The 18641-nt window shown below is 44.9% G+C and overlaps 3 protein-coding genes across 3 annotated transcripts in view; 1 reads left to right on the forward strand and 2 right to left on the reverse strand.

Annotated features, from left to right (window-relative positions):
* T265_04303 (hypothetical protein) overlaps window positions 1-16811 on the forward strand; it is a gene marked incomplete at both ends in the record, with an annotated part of 26004 nt that extends 9193 nt beyond the window's left edge. Inside the window, 6 exons of the mRNA XM_009169002.1 lie at window positions 1859-1984; window positions 2023-2080; window positions 9577-9697; window positions 13160-13265; window positions 15791-15876; window positions 16503-16811. Coding sequence (XP_009167266.1) covers window positions 1859-1984; window positions 2023-2080; window positions 9577-9697; window positions 13160-13265; window positions 15791-15876; window positions 16503-16584 — 579 coding nt within the window. The remainder of the gene's footprint in view (window positions 1-1858; window positions 1985-2022; window positions 2081-9576; window positions 9698-13159; window positions 13266-15790; window positions 15877-16502) is intronic.
* On the reverse strand, window positions 1012-1278 carry T265_04304 (hypothetical protein; the record flags this gene model as incomplete). Its single annotated transcript, XM_009169003.1, has 1 exon — window positions 1012-1278. The coding sequence occupies one exon, from the start codon at window positions 1276-1278 to the stop codon at window positions 1012-1014; it is 267 nt and encodes an 88-aa protein (XP_009167267.1).
* T265_04305 (hypothetical protein) overlaps window positions 2761-18641 on the reverse strand; it is a gene marked incomplete at both ends in the record, with an annotated part of 36840 nt that continues 20959 nt past the window's right edge. The window contains one exon of the mRNA XM_009169004.1: window positions 2761-2814. Within this exon, the coding sequence (XP_009167268.1) occupies window positions 2761-2814 (54 nt within the window). The remainder of the gene's footprint in view (window positions 2815-18641) is intronic.

Here is an 18641-nt window from a genome sequence, read left to right on the forward strand (position 1 = left end):
GATGTCGCGGGAAATCAGGTAGGGTAACTTGCAGTGTGAGTCACCAGTCGGCATTTTTTAGGCTACGAAGCTAGGACAGCCGTTTTGGAGTATCCATAAATTAGTTATCTTGGGTGCGCTATGTAATAATCGTGAAAAAGTTCACTCAATACGAAGAGCTTGACAGCTTCTGCCGGTAGGGAAAGCAAAGACTCCCTGAGCTTAATCCCAGTACTCAAGTCAGCTCGAATCACCAATAAACATAGAAAAACCACACAAAGGCAAACATGTCATTGTTTTTCCTGTTTGAGGTTCTGAAATGTACATTATATGTTTTCACAGATGGTGCGATTTGCCTCATTGTAGGTACCAGTAAGTTATCCCACCGGAAATATATCTTGACAGCAAGTTGGGGGATATTCGCTCATGCCAAAATATAACAGATCAAACGAACATAGATGTCGACAACAAAAAGTTTCCCAGAGGATTAATCCATGTAGCGACGATGCCAAATAACGGATAAAATCATGACGGTTCGTAGTATTCCTCAGCGTAATGACATTTGGATAATGGATCCCCCGCGGGCAATAGTTCACTTTTCGCACACAAGGTCACTACTATGATAATGCCGAAAATCACCCGTCCCTAATCAGTGTTTTCGATTTTGTAGCTGTTACTTCTTTTTTCGACGTGTCGTATAGCACAGGAAGTTATGGCCCGAGAGGGTGCACACGGTGTGCATTTGGGTGGGACCTCAGGCATTCAGCTGCACTCGCTCACACAAGTACCTCCATATCGAACTGCATGTATACCGCTTTAAAGATGTTGCACACGAAGATCTGTGAAGCTCAAATACGCAAGAACTGAGCGATATATTTTCTTGGTTTGCAGCTGGTATTTCAGTCGAACGCAGGCAAAAAAAGTGAAAAATTTGCAAAAAACGAAGCGAAAAAGATTCGTATTCAACTTGTATGTGGCACTGCATTAGGAACTTCACCGTTCATCCACTTGCCAAACAAATCGCTGACAATATCAGCGAAGTTCAGGAAGCTCCTGAAGCCCGACACTTCTCAAGTTGAACTGGGAATGAGGTCGCCCCACACTTGGCTCATCGACGCGGGCCCTTCCAATTTGGACGCCACTTTGTGTCGTGGCAGTAATGGATCCCTTGAACGCCAGCACGGTTGTTAACGCAACTTTAAATGCAACAGCAGAGAACATTCCACTCAGCGGAATGGTTTTGTCTTCCTCCGTACTGTTTATTTTGGCTATCGTGCCAATATATTTTGGATCGTTCATGTCTCAGAACTGCCGCGATAAGGTAATTTAATTTTCACTCACGGCTGTTATCGGCCAGGCAAATGTGGAAGTAATTACTGCACGTGACGCAGCCACCTTTCCTGCCTATGCAAGCGCGGCATTATTCGGTGTTTTCTTACTATTCAAGGTTAGCCGTGAGTTCGTGTCGTCGTTATTCAGCAAGTAGTTCGTTCCGAAGGAGTACATTAACTTGGTAGTCAATCTCCACCTATCTTTCATCGGTATCGGATGCATGTTCCACGTATTTTCGTAAGTTATCACATTTCATATCATTCGTCTGTAGTCCGACCCTTAGTCGGCTATTCCCGAAGTCGATAAAGAACCATATGTTCAAAGCGGAATTTTCAAAAAGTCGGGAAACTGAGTCAGGGGACACGGGATCGCACTGGGAAGTATTAAGTAACCTTTTATATGCGGAGATTTTGATATGTGAATCTTAGGTACATCGTCCGTGAGCCTGGAAAGCAAAGAGATAGCAGGATTAGTTGTGGCTGCTGGAGTCGGGGCTGTTTATTTTTTCACTCGGGTAGCATGTTAAATTTTATCGAATAAATTCCAGCATTGGCTTCCTAATAACTTCCTTGCCGTGTGTCTATCACTTGTGGCGATTGAAAATATCAGGCTCAACAAATTTGCGAACGGATTCATGTTGCTCGGTGGTCTATTCTTCTACGATATATTCTGGGTATGTCGTGTTTCTTGTTTTCTGAATTTTGTATCCAGGTTTTTGGTACACCAGTTATGGTCTCTGTCGCCAAAACTCTGGATGCTCCAATCAAAGGTGAGTTGTGTATCTGCATTATTTTTCATACGCCAATTAGTATAGTCAAACCCTAAGTGGTTAAGGCGTTTCCCCGGTCCATCACTTGTACGGACTTCGATGCTTTTTGCCTACTTTCTGGGATACCTCCGGGTAATTCTTCTCTAGGGAAATTATTCCAGTTGGGAGGATCGACTGCATAGTGTTGAGTGTGATGCAACGTCATCATTAATGAAATTACTGGATTCATGGATAAGTGGAAAGCAGGTCCCTTGCGATCCCCTTCCCCGTACTTCACAGCGTCACCCATCGTAGCTCCCTTTTTTTCTTTCAGGTCGCAAAGCCAACCACCTTTCAATACATTCCACCCGTTGGGCAGTAACCACAGCTTCAGGAAGACCGTTCTAGTCATCCATTACTAGGATGAGCATAGTTGCTCCCCTATTCAGCTATAAGCTCCGTGGATTATCAAGTGTCCGACGTTACTCCCATGTCGAACCTTCCTTGTTGAGGGTAAATTGTGAATGTCATGTTTACCCTCATGTTACAACCATGGGGATAAATTAATTAAGATATTCAACATTTCCTTGAGTGTTCCACCCCGTGTAGATCAAGTCATCAAGCCGATAGTTGTAGATCAGGCAGAACAATCCCGTTTGCTGAAGACCTATGGGCCGCATGGTAGTTTTCATGGCACGAAGTTAAACTCCTGGCATGTTTCGTGTTTGTTGCAGGAGGACTCGGCAGTCCGCGTCCTGAGATTGAATGCACGTGAAAAGTAAGAATCTTGGGGATTCTCAGGGCTCATTTGAATGAAGAATCCAACTAGGCAAAAGTTCCCTGTGGCAGTAGCCGTCTTTTTTCGCAGGGTCCTGGGTGGTTTTTGGTCCGACTTTCTGGTCCTCGCTGATTTTCTAACTGGAATCCTGCAATATAACGGGTACCATGCACAGGTTAGTCGATAGTGGTCGTTCAGCTGCAACGACCTTTCGGTGCCTAGCCGCCATACCACCCCAAAGAAGCACGAGGACAGGGATACTGCCATGTTGCTCAAGCCTAAACAGGGGAAGTCGACAGACGGAGGTCGAGTTCTAAATACAGACCTTCCGGTCAGTAAATTCGCGCTCTATCCACTGAGTCATCTCGCACAGGTTACAAAGACAACACTTGGATATTGGGGTTTTTCACTCGGCATGCTATTCCAAAGCCTTGAGCCACTCATCTGACTCAGTAATGAATACTTCAGGCGGAGCTTTCATATCATCAGCCTACAGTAAGCAACCGCGATTTGGAGCTTTGAGCAAATCAGCGCTGAATAATTTGAAGGGTTCATGTCCAGGAACAAAACCTTGGTGGATCGCGCTGGACATCAGAACTGGTTTGGAACAAATCTCTTTTATTCGGACACGCATGGTAATACATTTCAGAAAGTCTACAGTCCAGGACAGAAGCTTCCCAGGCCGCAGCACCTCAACGCAGGAGTCGCTCGAGGCATCTACTGAAGCCTACAGATATACAGTTGGCTGTGGGGATTCGGATTCGACCAATGTGATCTCGGTATGTTGGAGGACGATAGCTGAGGTTCGTTAACCTCAATTTCATGCACAACCTCACGAAGAGAACTTTTTAGGTTAACTCTAACCAGATTTGAGTTAAGCGAACGATGACATTAGGAAACTGGCACTGATGCGACTGCGACCTAACCAACACCGCTGGTCGACCTTTGAGTGTTGCAATAATCGCGTGGATTGAACCTCGTTCCTCAAGGTGCAACCATGTCATGGTCAGGGGGCAATCAGTGGCGAGCCACCGCATGAAGACTAGCTAATAGGGGGGTATCCAGGAGTAGTCTTACTGTTCTATGCTAGGAGGTTCCTCTAGGTGACCAGCCCCTCGATATTTATAGAAGCTGTGATTCTTCCTTCATCCGAGGAAAAGTGCGTTAAAAATAACCAGTCCTATAAACCACACAATCCAGTCGCTCAACGATTGACCGTGGCCGCCGGGGCATTGTCCAATGTGTCCAAGGGCTCCACATGAATCTGCTACGCGCAACAACATCAACGAGGGCGTAACGGTTATACCTTACTCCCTACGGCCTTAGATTAGGCCAGTCCACCGCAGCCAAGCGGGTGACTATCCAGTCATTGGATATGGGTAAGGTTCTTAGTCGAAGACCCTAGTACCCATTACCTCTTATTCAGACTCCTAAGTCAAAGCTCAGTCAACCTCCATTCGGCCCTGGCAAAAGGAAGAGTTATTTGTCCTTCATCATCAGAGACAGCAACATCGGTGTTGACACCGATGCTTGACTACCATACGACCACAACGTTCACTTCAGTGTGCATGATGCGTTGAAGTGAAGTTTAAACAAGGATGGAGAATGAAAGTGGTGCTAGCCTGTCAGGAGCATTCTTAGGTAACTACACCTTCAGTTGCGCAGTTAGGAAATCTTGCCTTCTCCAGCCGAACGCAGTGTGACTCCATTCTATTAGGCGGACCGCATCAACAATACCCGGTCTTCGTAATCCTTTTAACGCCCATTTTGCCAGATCACACGTTTTCCGCCTCGCGGTTTGCAATTCTGAAGGGGGCAAGCAGAACAATACTCGTTTCAGTAGAGACGTCTCAGCGTACGTAGCACATGACCGAGCGGTGACAACTAATGGTGCTAGACGTTTCCGCGATTTAAGTGCTTTCTGCTGGACTAAACACCCGTTTTCTAATTACGTTACAAATTTGTTGACGCCATCCGACACTAGCAACGTATGTAAGATTCGGTAGTAAAAAACATGAGGTCACCTCACATATATCCGCAAAGACCAATTCTCACAACAATAGCCCCTACTATGGCCTGGTACAAGCGAAGCTAATTCAGTTCAATTTATCAGCTCTGAACCGTCTGCCATAGGCAGATTGGTTCCAGCTGCTACAGTTTCGATAACCGGAAAACGGGAAGTTGGAACATACAACCAAGCCTTGGAAACGAAGCCATATTCAGTTTGTTCGGAAATTGGTTAGCTACACATTGAAGGCGATAGCTTTGATGCATGAGCGCCATGGACTGCGCCATTGGGCGATTTCTGCCAGTGTCAATAACCATTAGTGAGATGAGCCCCGGAGTCCTCATCCGTGGAGGCAGTAGTTGTCGACCTGACTAAGTTTACTGGTTAGTGTTCTCATCCTTTGTTTCCAGGTCATACACTGTCCTCCTCTCGGTCGCTTTCACTCAGCGTAGGGCTGGGTAAGGTAGACGGTCTTCTGGTTTGCCGAATTTACGTCCTAACCAGCGTAACCTGAAGCGTGAGTAATTGATCTTTTGCGGGAGAGTTCCTGTTCTTAAATCTATCCAGCGAACCTTAGCATTTCTAATCCGATGTTCCCATCAGACCCGACCAATGCTTCGGAGCGGATGGTCAAACGCTGACATTTTCCCACGTCCCATGCGGTAGATGACACGCTTCTGGTCCATAAAGCAGTATGGATCGCATTGCCACAGTGTAAACCCTACCCCTACTAGACAAACCGACATCACACCAGCGCTATAGGTGTAGGAGGTTGGCAGAAGCTGCACTGGTCTTCCCGATTCGAGAAGCAATTTCATCTCCAGCCAGTTTACCAGAACGTATGCCATCTCCCAGGAGCATTTCGACTCCCGAGGTTTCGGAGGCAGGCAGAGAAATTTCAAGCACCACATCAATAACAAAGTTGAAGAGGAAAGTTTAGAGAGAACAGCGTTGTCTTCACCACTGGACGTGGTGAACTCAGGCGAAAGCTTGCCGTACACTTGTGCGCGCCCACAGGAGTTCGCATGCAGTGCCTTCATAAGGGGTATAAATCTAGAAGGGACGCCTCTGGTCACGAGATACCGCTCAAGTTTTTGACGACCAACAGAATCAAAAGCAGCTTTCAAATCCAGAAAAACGACCAACGTGGGACGCCTGCAAGAGTGGCGCTGTTCAAGAATTTGTCTCAAGGTAAAGATATGTTCGATGCATCCTCTACCGGGGCGAAACATAGGGACGCTGAAGAATCATTGATATGCCTTTTTGACGCCACAGGCGACCTAAATTACTGCATCATTAGCTGTAAGAACCGCGTGTGTGTCGTACAGTGGTTGTCGCTGCGACACTTTCGTCCATCGGTTATTCGGGTGGATAGGTTAGGTAGATGCGCTTTGGTGGCGGGAGCTGATGAGTTTGTGCGTAAGTACAGGTCTGTCAGTAGACTTTTAATTGGGGGGGGGGTTGGCAAGGGAACTGTGCGCTAAAGGCAGTAGCTTGGATGCACGAACACCACTGAGAGTGCGACTAGGCCATGCCTGACAATGTCTCCAACTATTGATGTGGTCCTTCTGGGGGTCCCCATCTATAGAGACGATTAGCACCAACACAGCTGAGTTTGCTGGTAATGACTTTCACACTTCGCTCCCAAGTCATTGTTTGACCCCTTCTGGCTCGTTTCCACCCTTCGCGTGATTCGAAGAAGTCGGTCGACTGGCATGCGCAGCATGTGACCAAGCCAACGCAACCTATGCAGTGTGACCAGTTCATTTATCGAGGGTGAACTATTTCTTCAAATTACCGTTGGATGTAATTCAGCATTCTTGATCTGGTGTTCCCACCAGACTCAGGCATTGCTCCGAAAACATCGATGCTCAAGCACTGAAAGTCTTTTGACGCCCTCTGCGCAGCAACCAGGTCTCTGACTTGTTTGGTAATATAGGTCGCACCGCAGTATTCTAAACTCGACCCTTGACGAATAAGCTGATGTCACACCTACGCCACAGGTGACGCAGGTTCACGAAAGATGCTCTGGTCTTCCCAATCCGGGTGGAAATATCATCTTTCGCGAGACCACGAGGACTGACTAGACAAACTCGTCTAGTACCTTAAGCGGTTCATCCGCAAGCATGAGGCTGGGGTTCGAGCGTACCCAGTCTTGCAGTGGCACTTTACACTTTGCAAGTGTGAAGCGCATACCAAACCGTAAGGCAAAATTATTTAGATTATTTGGTATTGTTTGCATCGTTACGGGGTCAGATCCAAGAAGAGCTATGTCGCCTGCGTACCCGATATCTGTAAGAGGATTCCCCGTGAGAAGTTTGACCCTACAAGCATTAGAGGCTGGTAGTGAGTCTTGATCTTTAGTCATGATCGTATCAATGACAAAGTTGAAGAGGAATGGTGAAAGAGGTCAGCCATGCCTGACACCGCTTGATGTGGTGAACTCAGGCGAGAGCTTCCCCTAGACCTTTACACTTCCGCTTGAGTCGGTGTACAGCGTCTTGAGGATGGTCATGGATTTATGGAGGACACCTTTGCTCCACAGACACTACCATAATGCCTGGCAGTTCACAGAGTCAAGTAATACCACCAGTGGAAGCACCATCACTGTTCTCGAATCTGTCGAAGGGTGAAGATATGATCGATGCATCCTCTTGCAGGACGGAACCCAGCTTGGTTTTCACCGGCCTGTCTCTCTTTGTGCTCAGTCAACCTTCGGAGGATAAGGCCAGAGAGCACCTCCGATGTCACAGTTAATAGGCTGATGCCTCGATGGCTTTCACACAGCGTCGTGAATCCCTTTTGAAGACTGAAATAACTGTCCACTTGTCCCATTCTGCAGACACTTACTCTTCACTCCAAGTCGCATCAGTGAGCTTTGTTCAATAGGTTACCAGGGATTCTTCGCCTTCTTTGAAGAGGGCTGGATAGAGACCGTCCAGTCCTGATACCTTCTCACGTTCCACTACGGTTATTCTGGATTTTATTTCTTCCGACGGGGATCTAAGTTTACCTTCCATTCCCCTGTATGTACTGTCTCCACAGGCTGGGTTGCAGGAGGCCAGATAAACTATTCTTCGAAGTGTTCGGCTCATCTTTGCAGTCGACGGTTTTGCGAGTGAATTATTTAGCCGTATTTTCCACTTATCGTTTCACTGACTGTTGCTCTCCTAGAGCCAGTCGATCGTATCATTTGGTATAGTACAAGGTTGTTTCCGGTAACAAAAGCATTCTCCACCTTCTGAGCTTTCGATGTCCACCAGAGCTCCCAGTCTTTCCTTGGGCTCTTCACTATTTGGCGTTTGAGGGATTTGCGCGCGCCTTCCTACTCGTTGCTTGCTGGTATCGATTTCCTCGCATCAGTCATGGATAGCTATCTCGACGACATCCAGTGGTCTTGTGGTCGAATTGGAAAAGTCGGGCAGGCAGCACTGAACGCCGCTAACATAGCTCATTTCACATTTTGCTTCATCCACACTGGGGGCGAGTTGGACCAAGTGGTTGAGGCGCGAATTTACTGACCGGGAGGTCCGTGGTTCGAACCCGACCTCTGTCTCTCGATTTCCCCTGTCTAGGCTTGGGCGACCTGGCAGTATCCCAGCCCTCGTGCCTCATTCGTGTGGCACGGCATCTGGGCACCGAAAGGGTGCTACAGCTGACAGTTATGTCAGTAGCATACCTGTTGCATTAGTAAGCCCGTCTTGATTGCATCTGGCCCGGGTGACAAGTTAACCTTGGGTAAGCACACCACCGTTCTTTGGAACAATTCTGACTGTACCGCAGGTTTAAGGCAACGAAATGGATAAATGGGACGGACCAACCTACGGTGACGAGATAACGGTCAAATTCCCAATACTCATCACTGTGTTCATTATCACCACACCAAATGTCCTCTTTGATGCATCGTACCCTAGTTTAGTGGAGTGAGTGAGTTGGTAACCACCATTCAAGTTGTCTGCTCACTCAAGACTAATTATTTTCATGGTGAACGAGAACTCCAGATCGACTAAAGCCAAGAGGAAGATATCTTTTCAGGGGAGGCACGAATCTTAAACGGTATTCTCAGGATTTTCCGGTGTGTTTATTGTAGACATCGAATAGCATAAGGGTAGTGACGCGTGGGACTTTTAGTTTTTAAATCGAAGTAAAACAGACTGCTGACTACTAGACTGCGAACTGAGTTTTGATTTCACCCTTGAGTTTGTCAAATGTGATTGATTGTTTTCAATCCAGGCCGGGCCTTCACTTAATAAATCTTTGCAAAATACCACTTCATATGTCCGCTTTTGCCTTTGTGAAATCCCTCGGGGTTTCCTTTTCCCTGACCGAGTCCCTCTGTGATTTCAGTTTAGTTTTCACTGTCATTTGCAGAAGACCTACTTAGAGGATATCCGAAGAAGTTTCTAACCAATTCTCTTTATTCACTCGAAATGTTTTCCAGGGGGTGGTAAACATCTCCACCAGTATTTCCCTATAGAATGGCTTCTGGTTTTGAGTTTTTTTTCAGTGGGATCAAAAAGTCGCTTTGATTTTCGGGTTGATTTAGAAAAGGGACGTCTTTTTGATGGTAGTTGTCGTTTAGTTTGTCATAGCTGGCACCTGGTCTGCTATTGTCAGTAGTCCAACTGTCATTTGTCTGTAACATTTGTGATGCTACCTGCCTATTAACATCATCGAAACACTGAATTTCTATACATTAAAACCTGTTGCTTCATTGTATGTCCATTGCAGTCACTTTTCCCCGCGACTTTCTCGCACATGGAATTTTCGGGAAGCAGCTTGGCCTACTTGGACTGGGTGACATTGTAGTTCCCGGGGTATTTGTTGCAATGCTGCTCCGGTTTGATCACAGGTGAGCCATTTTTCTCGTTATATCTGGCTGGCTATGAAACCAAATAGGTGGTATGGTTGTACGTTCTACAAACCGCTTCGCCGTCACGTGTGGGTTCTTCATGTTCTGGAAGATATCTGAATCTTCGCAGCTAAACCTTTCGAAATGATGCCATTTATCTGTTTCTTATCACCAAGCTTAGCATCTTACCGGCATTTTAGTCAGTCACTGCAGAGGGTATACATTAGTTGTTAAACACCACTCACAGGTTGTAAAACGTGAAAGCTCCGTATATACTGATATATATATATATATATATTGATTTTTCCCTATGAATGTCAGTTGAGTCCCTTTTTTATCTACCTGGGCTGCGTGCTTTGTCAACGATTTTGTACCGTATTTAGTTGTTGCTCGCTGGACTTCCGCCTTCTTTTACAAACACCCTAATATTTTTTGTTAAACTGCATCTGGACTTGATCTGAAGATGTTCGTTTGTAATTCAACTGAATCTCTCGTTCTTTTGTGAAAACTAAATTGGTATGCAAATCGGTGTATTTGTCGAAACCTGTTCAATTTGAGTTCAAGTAGAACACTAGGTTGACGGAACTTGGGTACTGTGTCTCAAGAATGGCGAAACCGTTCGTTGGCTGTCGAGGAGTTTTCGGCAACCTTGTGGGTAGTTTCCTTTATGGAAATATACTGTGATATCTCAGATATTGTACCAACCAAAACATGAGGCGGCTTTTGTGTAGCACATTCATTTGGAGAGTATCCTAGGTGAGAGATTCATTTGAGTCTTCCGTGAAAACCAGACTGATATGCAAGTGAACGTGTTTGTCGAAATGCTCATTAAACTCGAATTGCAGTGACCTGAAACGAAATCCTGTCGGATGGCACCATGGAGCTCATTTTTTTACTTTTGTGTGTTTCCGTACCAGCTGATCGAATTCCCATCTTCCTGTTCCTATAAATTCAAACTTGATTCCTGATGAAATTTGTTGGCTGCTGACCAAAAATCATTCAGTTTCACTAAGCGTGATTGATTGACGTAATGGTGGCAAACGTGGGTGGGTTTATGATTTTATCTTTCGGCGTATCTATTGGGCTTCAGACGAATGTTCCATATACCAGCAGTCATTGTACGTAAGCGAACTCCATCAGGATCGAACTCACCGTATTCTAATGATTGACACGAATGCTTGATGTCCAATATTAAACTGGGAACTTTTTAACGGCTCGTTATCCTCACTAGCTACTCTTTTCTAGCTCTAAAACCAGGCCACCATTTTCCTGACCGAACACTAGTCACAATGTTGCCGAAAAGTGTTTGACATCCCACTGCTGGTTTTGTCCCTCTTCGTGTTCATTACTTTGGCGCACTCCCCGAGTTTCCGTTCAGTTGAATCCCTTTTTTATCTACCTGGGCTGCGTGCTTTGTCAACGATTTTGTACCGTATTTAGTTGTTGCTCGCTGGACTTCCGCCTTCTTTTACAAACACCCTAATATTTTTTGTTAAACTGCATCTGGACTTGATCTGAAGATGTTCGTTTGTAATTCAACTGAATCTCTCGTTCTTTTGTGAAAACTAAATTGGTATGCAAATCGGTGTATTTGTCGAAACCTGTTCAATTTGAGTTCAAGTAGAACACTAGGTTGACGGAACTTGGGTACTGTGTCTCAAGAATGGCGAAACCGTTCGTTGGCTGTCGAGGAGTTTTCGGCAACCTTGTGGGTAGTTTCCTTTATGGAAATATACTGTGATATCTCAGATATTGTACCAACCAAAACATGAGGCGGCTTTTGTGTAGCACATTCATTTGGAGAGTATCCTAGGTGAGAGATTCATTTGAGTCTTCCGTGAAAACCAGACTGATATGCAAGTGAACGTGTTTGTCGAAATGCTCATTAAACTCGAATTGCAGTGACCTGAAACGAAATCCTGTCGGATGGCACCATGGAGCTCATTTTTTTACTTTTGTGTGTTTCCGTACCAGCTGATCGAATTCCCATCTTCCTGTTCCTATAAATTCAAACTTGATTCCTGATGAAATTTGTTGGCTGCTGACCAAAAATCATTCAGTTTCACTAAGCGTGATTGATTGACGTAATGGTGGCAAACGTGGGTGGGTTTATGATTTTATCTTTCGGCGTATCTATTGGGCTTCAGACGAATGTTCCATATACCAGCAGTCATTGTACGTAAGCGAACTCCATCAGGATCGAACTCACCGTATTCTAATGATTGACACGAATGCTTGATGTCCAATATTAAACTGGGAACTTTTTAACGGCTCGTTATCCTCACTAGCTACTCTTTTCTAGCTCTAAAACCAGGCCACCATTTTCCTGACCGAACACTAGTCACAATGTTGCCGAAAAGTGTTTGACATCCCACTGCTGGTTTTGTCCCTCTTCGTGTTCATTACTTTGGCGCACTCCCCGAGTTTCCGTCAACCCCAATTTCTACTTCAACCCAGATTGTACCCAATTCTCGAAATGCGCTCGTTTTCAGACCAGTTTGATTTCAACGTTAATTTTGACATTAATTACTAGTATGGTAGTTTGAATATCAAACGTTCGAAATCACCACAAAGCAATCATCTACATGGTTAACTAAAACATAAGTACATGGATTTCTGATGTGCATTCGATTTATCATACCTTCCACGCTAAGGATAGACACCTTTTACTGTTGGGCATTTTGACGCATGTCAACAAAACACTTGAGGCAGGGATACCTCACAGTTGGGGACGTTGTAATTCTCCTGATTAGCATCCCTTATTTACAAGTACTACTATGTGGCGTTAAAAGGGGCCTTTCGCACTTGGACGTTCTGTGTCATTTCGAGCGTTCAGGAATCAAAGGCACGAGGATGATTATTTCCATATTGGATTCAACCGGTTTTATCCTGGATGACTTCTGAGAGTTTTTATGAGAAAGAATATCCTGGATGTATGCTGAGTAGCATGTGCGAGTCTAATGCGTTTATATCTGTTCCATTCAAAACACGGTCTCAACGGTCTGCAGATATTCGCTTCAATGTACGTAATCCCTTCGTTTTGACTTTGTTATGCCGACGTTTGAAACAAGCGACTAAAAGAACTTTCTCTGATACTGGAGGTGTTTATGGCTAGCCCTTCACCGAGAAACCCTACGGGTGATTCCTGTCCGCAATCCTTGGAAGTATTTCCTTTGTTATTGGAGTGAATGTTATCTGGCGACACAAGCCGATTTCGGGACTTTTTGATTCCAGTTAGTGCGTAAATATAAGCCTTGCTGTTGTGGGCTGGGCTACCTGAAGAATTAACAGTCTGGTGACACAAATATGAAAACCGTATTTCGACATCTATCTAGAGAATCCGTAAGTCCAAGTAGGTGCTACTGACAAACGTGTTGCCCGATCCCGAATCACATCTACTTCAGAATAAATTGGTAGCTGTTTCCTTTAATTTGATTGGTTTTATTTCGCTCCTACTTTCAGTCTAAACCGATCTGGTAGTCTCAAGTACTTCTACACAGGCTACGTCGCCTACATAATCGGCCTGCTCACCACTTTCATCGTGATGCTTACATTCAATGCGGCCCAGGTGAGAGATATTTTCATTTCACTAGAAGTTCTGTTGCTGTTGCAGTAAACTACTGCCCTTAAGTAGGCTTACTTGCTATTTTTGTCGCACAGGCCGAATCTTGTTTCCTAGGTGCGGAGAGGTAACACTACGACCATTTCCAGTTAGACTTCAGAGGACGGTAACACTTCCTGAAACGGTTCGATGATGTCAGAGCGCTGTCTCGTGTATGCACTCTGTCTGACCACTGTCTTATTAAATTGACTGTCTCCCCGTTGTGATTTTGGACAAATACGGGGAAATTTAATCCATCCTGATTGATTACTGAGGAGCTTCCTCATAGATCTTCTGGCTTGAGCTCGTCCCATTTGAGCCCGGAGTCGTTTTGATATTAACTACGGACAGATTACTCGGTCTCCTTGGTTGTCGTTGTACTAATTTAACCATGTACTCTCCCGTTACCACAGTAAAGTCGATTACTTTATCCCTGGCTTGAATACGGGTGTTCCTCGTTTCCTTGAATAGGTTTTGGATATGCTACAGTGCTTCACTCCCATGGGAATGTCACCGGAGTATCTCGATGGGGTTACTTCATTTTGAAAATGTTGACTGGTATAGGCCATCTTTAACAGCCTCCGCAATTGGTTAAAGCAATTAAGTGTTTTCACTTTGGATATTCATTTAGAACGCATTTAGAACGGAGTGCGTGTTCATTCAAAGTATGTAGGCACCTTTATCCTTATTAACTTCCTCTAATTATATCTCATACGCTTTCCCATTTTTCTTTGGCCGAAACTGCGGCAAATGAAACCAACGCAAACCCGGTACATTTTTTCGAGTTGAGAAACTGACTGACTTACCAAGGATATGAATATTTGCATGAAAGCCCCCTTCCCTCTACAATTGTCCTCACAGCCGTATAGCTTATAAACTGACGATTACGCGTTCATACAGGATGTTTCAGTATTGATACCTATAAGTTATTCAACTCAATCTAGAAGTCGAATGTTCGTAACACGCGAAGTTTCACCCTCATACATTGTGAGCTGCGTATCCAAGAGTGCACCAACAAAGTAACCTCGATGCGGTGAGTTATAACCGTAGAGAACTTGAGTACAGAGTATGCGTCACTGGACAAAAAACTCCCAGCTCTTTCAAAATATGGTAATCTACCTTCGTATATCATATGGCAATTTTGGTTGAGAGGAGACCAATGGTACGAATACTTTTGACGGGGATGTTTGCTACCTGCCCCTGGGTGGAGCAACGCTTGATTGGTCGTTGGAAATCTAATAGATCTCGGGCTGTCATGCGATCGTTCACCATACTCTTCGTTGTAAATATGTAGTACAGTGGTGCGACGTCCCTCCATGTGCCTAATCCTGACTAAAATGTTGACTAGGTCAGTTAGATGTTGCAGGTAGATTGCGAGTTACAACAGCCGTGTGGCTTGAATTTGGGCCATTCGGAAAAGCACTGACTCCCATCGTAGTGTTTCCTTCTGGAGTGTAAGTCACTCATTTCGGAAACAAGAAATATAGGTATAATTGTGGATAGTTTACCTCTCCGAAAGATCGCAATAGGAAAAATTCCGCACCTTAAGTAGGATTATTCTTTGTGAAGGTAGTTTCAGTGCGCAACTCAGATTGCTTGAGAGTGAACTAGAGTTCTGTTGTTAAACACATTCATTTTAAGAATTCCCTTGGGTTCGTAGCCTTTCGTCTCCCCTCACCCGCGAGTTCCCAAGTACAGTAATCATTGCATAAGATGGCGATACGTTAGAACTGTAAAGTTACTTGATCAACTGTGAAATGTTGGCTAGTTATCTCAACGTTTGGCTCGTCCAATGGATAGTGTAGGTCGTTGAGTACAGAGGTGATAGCTCAGACAAGAGAACAGGATTCAAATGTCCACTGTCTGCCTTCGGTTTCACCTCACGCTTCTCACGGTACTCGTCGGTATTACGGACAAGCTTTCCGATCACATTGTAGTATGGTAGTCCGCTGGTCTTTCTGCTGCTTGGTATTTGAATATACTACGCAAAGGACTAGAAAGTTATTCAAAAGGATACAATATCGTGACCTCTTGTCGAACAACTGAGTCAAGAAAACCAACTACAGACTGCGCATTCGATTGAAATGGATTGTGTGGTCAACCCGTCTTCGCATTTACAGTTCTCCACAATATACCGAAGACCGTTTGATTAGGATCTTTAGCCGTGTTCGACACAAAATCGACCCATACACGCCACCCCACATTTGGCGTTCGGAGTAGATTGGTTCGAGCTCTTAGGTCGCCCTCACCCCTACTAATTACCATGACTACCAAACGCTCAGGTCCTCGCATTCCTATCTAATTGGATCTACTGTACATGTTACTGCTTCACGATACGTCAAGCAGTATTATAATATATATATATATATATATATACTGACGAAGGCCTCGCGAAGCATTGTTTTTTATACTCTCTGGTGAATAGGATGGTATCCTAAACAAAAATCGTTGGGAATGCGGGTCGAATAACAGATTTATTGTGTTCATTTCAGCCTGCTCTCCTCTACTTGGTCCCCACATGTCTCGGCTTCCCATTAGCGCGGGCCTGGTTACAGGGTGATCTCGCCGCTATGTTTGCGTAAGTATCGTACTTCTGCTCCGCATGTTTTGGCAATTCATTTTTTAAATTTTTTTCACCAAGCCCAGATTGATCGTTATTGAAATGCCCTTGAATCACATTGAATACGACGGTTTGGTACGCTGATAAAGCTGAGCGGCGGATAACTTACAAACAGTGTGAGTAATGTAACCCCATGCACGACACCTGAAAGGTTGTTCGAGAAGGTTTCAGTAATTTTGGCGCTCTCAGTTCGGTGTGACACTTTCGGTGCTGCAACTGAAGCTGGGATACCGTCAGTTTGCCTAAGCCTAGGCGCAGGAGCAGTCAAAACCTGGGTTGAGTTCGAACCACGGGCCTCCCGGTCACTAGTATCTCTCCCTAATTGTTGAACTACGTTGAGCTGATGCCGAAGCATACCCCTTGATACCGTGAAGAGAAACTGAATGCACTTTGTAACTTGAGAGGAAAATACTAGCATAATCCAATAAAAAGTATGCAGAACTGCTGCATCGCAGTGGTGATGAATGATTAGTCATCATGCTGTGAAATGTGCTGACTTTCGAACTCAGTTCGTTCTTCCTTCAAATGGCTGTAACTGATCAATTTCTTCCGGTTACTTGATGTTCTTTGTTTCACTCTTTCAGTTACGAGGATGTCCCTCAAGAAAACACGGACAAGAATATCATCGCCGATACTCAGTCTGTAATTGACAAAAAAGGAAACTAATCACGTTTCTCACTTCATTATGAACTGGATTTATCTGTTTCTTTTCGCCCTGATCTTGTCAGTATGTATTTCCACCTCTTTGGCGTGGTCACTTCTCTTGTGTCGTCTTGTTTATTGTTCTTCATCTGTGGTGAGGTTGAGCTATTTACACGTACCTCGTGCTCATTAAAAACAGTCACTGATGGTTTTATCTACTTTGGGAATATGATCATTTACATGAGTTTACAGCCCGTTTTAAACGGAATGACATGGAAAGGATCACCCTAATACCAGCGGGTGAGGGGTCTTTCGTACTGATTCCGAAGTTGCTTCGATTTTACTTCAGTTTAGTGAAACGAATGTGTCAATGTAAAGCAGCTCACACCTTATCTGAGCTTCGCGACCGGGCTTACAATCGTTAAGTGTAAGGATTGTCTGTTATGTGAACCATAATACCCAAACCGTACTGGAATCTACCGTGTAGGCACCTGATCAGGCGTGATGGAAAATCTTAAATGAATTGCTTTAGGTCACACTGACTCTCAAATCCAAGGTCTGCGAGTTGGAACGGTTTAAGAATAACTATCTTCTTGCAGTCGACTATCTTACAAATGATAAGCCTGCTGAATTCGACGGTCTTCTGCCGTCATTTGTTGCTAAGCTTGATGGGAGTCAGATAATTTCAATTGAGTCGGACTGTGGGCGACACCGGGACTGATGCTGTCTCCTATTCAGCCGGAGTGGACCCTTATAAGCCCTCGAATTTGATGTTTGATACTAAGGCTCTTGAATCTTCCAAATAGGTTTTACAACCAAGCGTCAGCTGCATTAGGCCGTCCAAATGTCTGGGCTTTAAAGATAACGTAGACATACTGCTGACGACTGCTATTCGTGACCGCTCCCACAAACCACCGAGCCACGACTAACCACAACAGTCTTATGACCAGCAAACCACAGCAACTGAATCAGAGGTTGTGCGCAGGGGAAACAATACGACAGACGAACGTAGACTAGCGTTACATCCCAAAATGAAAAAAAACGGGAGAACTAGCTGTGCGAGAAGCGAGGGATGGACAAGAAACCTAATTAGCTGCCCAAGGCCTGTAAAACGATAAGCCGCTATCCGGTTGCTCGCTGATTATGGTACCTTGAATGGTGACTGGTTACGCAGCAAAATTGCTGAGCTCAGCCATCAAGCCCCGGCACACTGATCCCAGTTTACACATGCTACTAGCTCCACGACCTATCCGAAGTTGATTGAAATTGATTGTCCGCATATGCCTGTGGATGCCCACTGCTGTAATTCTGTCAAATCTGAGCAAAACCTAAGAAGCGTTTGTCTATACACTAACCGCTCGGTGGCGACCTAGTCTCTACTGAACAAGTGCAAAAATCTCTACTGAGGACTTTTGATGCAATGCGGTTAACTGTCTGTCTCCACAGAAGCGGTTTGCTCATCGAAAACACCGGCGACGGTTCACGATTCTTTTTTTCATTCAATTGTGACCATAGTACAGGACGAGTCGTAAAACAAGATATCCGTCACAAGGAATATCTGGGAGCGAACCGGCTTGAAATGGAGTGGGACAATCAAACAACCCAACATTGCTCACTCATCTGACAATAACAACCAGGCTGACAGTCCGGTTTACCCGTACGCCATCACATCAGCCAAGATCTTACAGAAATATGTGCTGATGGGATTCTAGGCCGTTTGTTTGTTCTTAAAAGCAGTTCACGTCACCAATCCTAATCACGCTTCTGGATCAGCCCAAGGGAAACAACAGTTGTTATTTTGTATTACTACTGAGCAACCGTCTTTTCTTTCCAAACCGCGTTTTAACGGTGGATCGATGGAAAGGACTTATTTTTGTGGCTTGAACTTGAGTTTTATGGATGAAATCTTGTTCAGGATCTTGAGCCAGGTTTACCGAAGAACCCATCACTGAATTCTGAGGACCGGTGTGCGTTCACTGCCCAAAGGTTGCAGAAATGGTGGCTCTTGCTTTGCCTCCATTTTTGTTGCCCAATCCGTAGTCGTTTCAGTTTACAACGGGAAAATCAGAGTGAATTGGAGG

Source organism: Opisthorchis viverrini (assembly GCF_000715545.1).
Source record: "Opisthorchis viverrini unplaced genomic scaffold opera_v5_69, whole genome shotgun sequence".
Taxonomy (NCBI): domain Eukaryota; kingdom Metazoa; phylum Platyhelminthes; class Trematoda; order Opisthorchiida; family Opisthorchiidae; genus Opisthorchis; species Opisthorchis viverrini.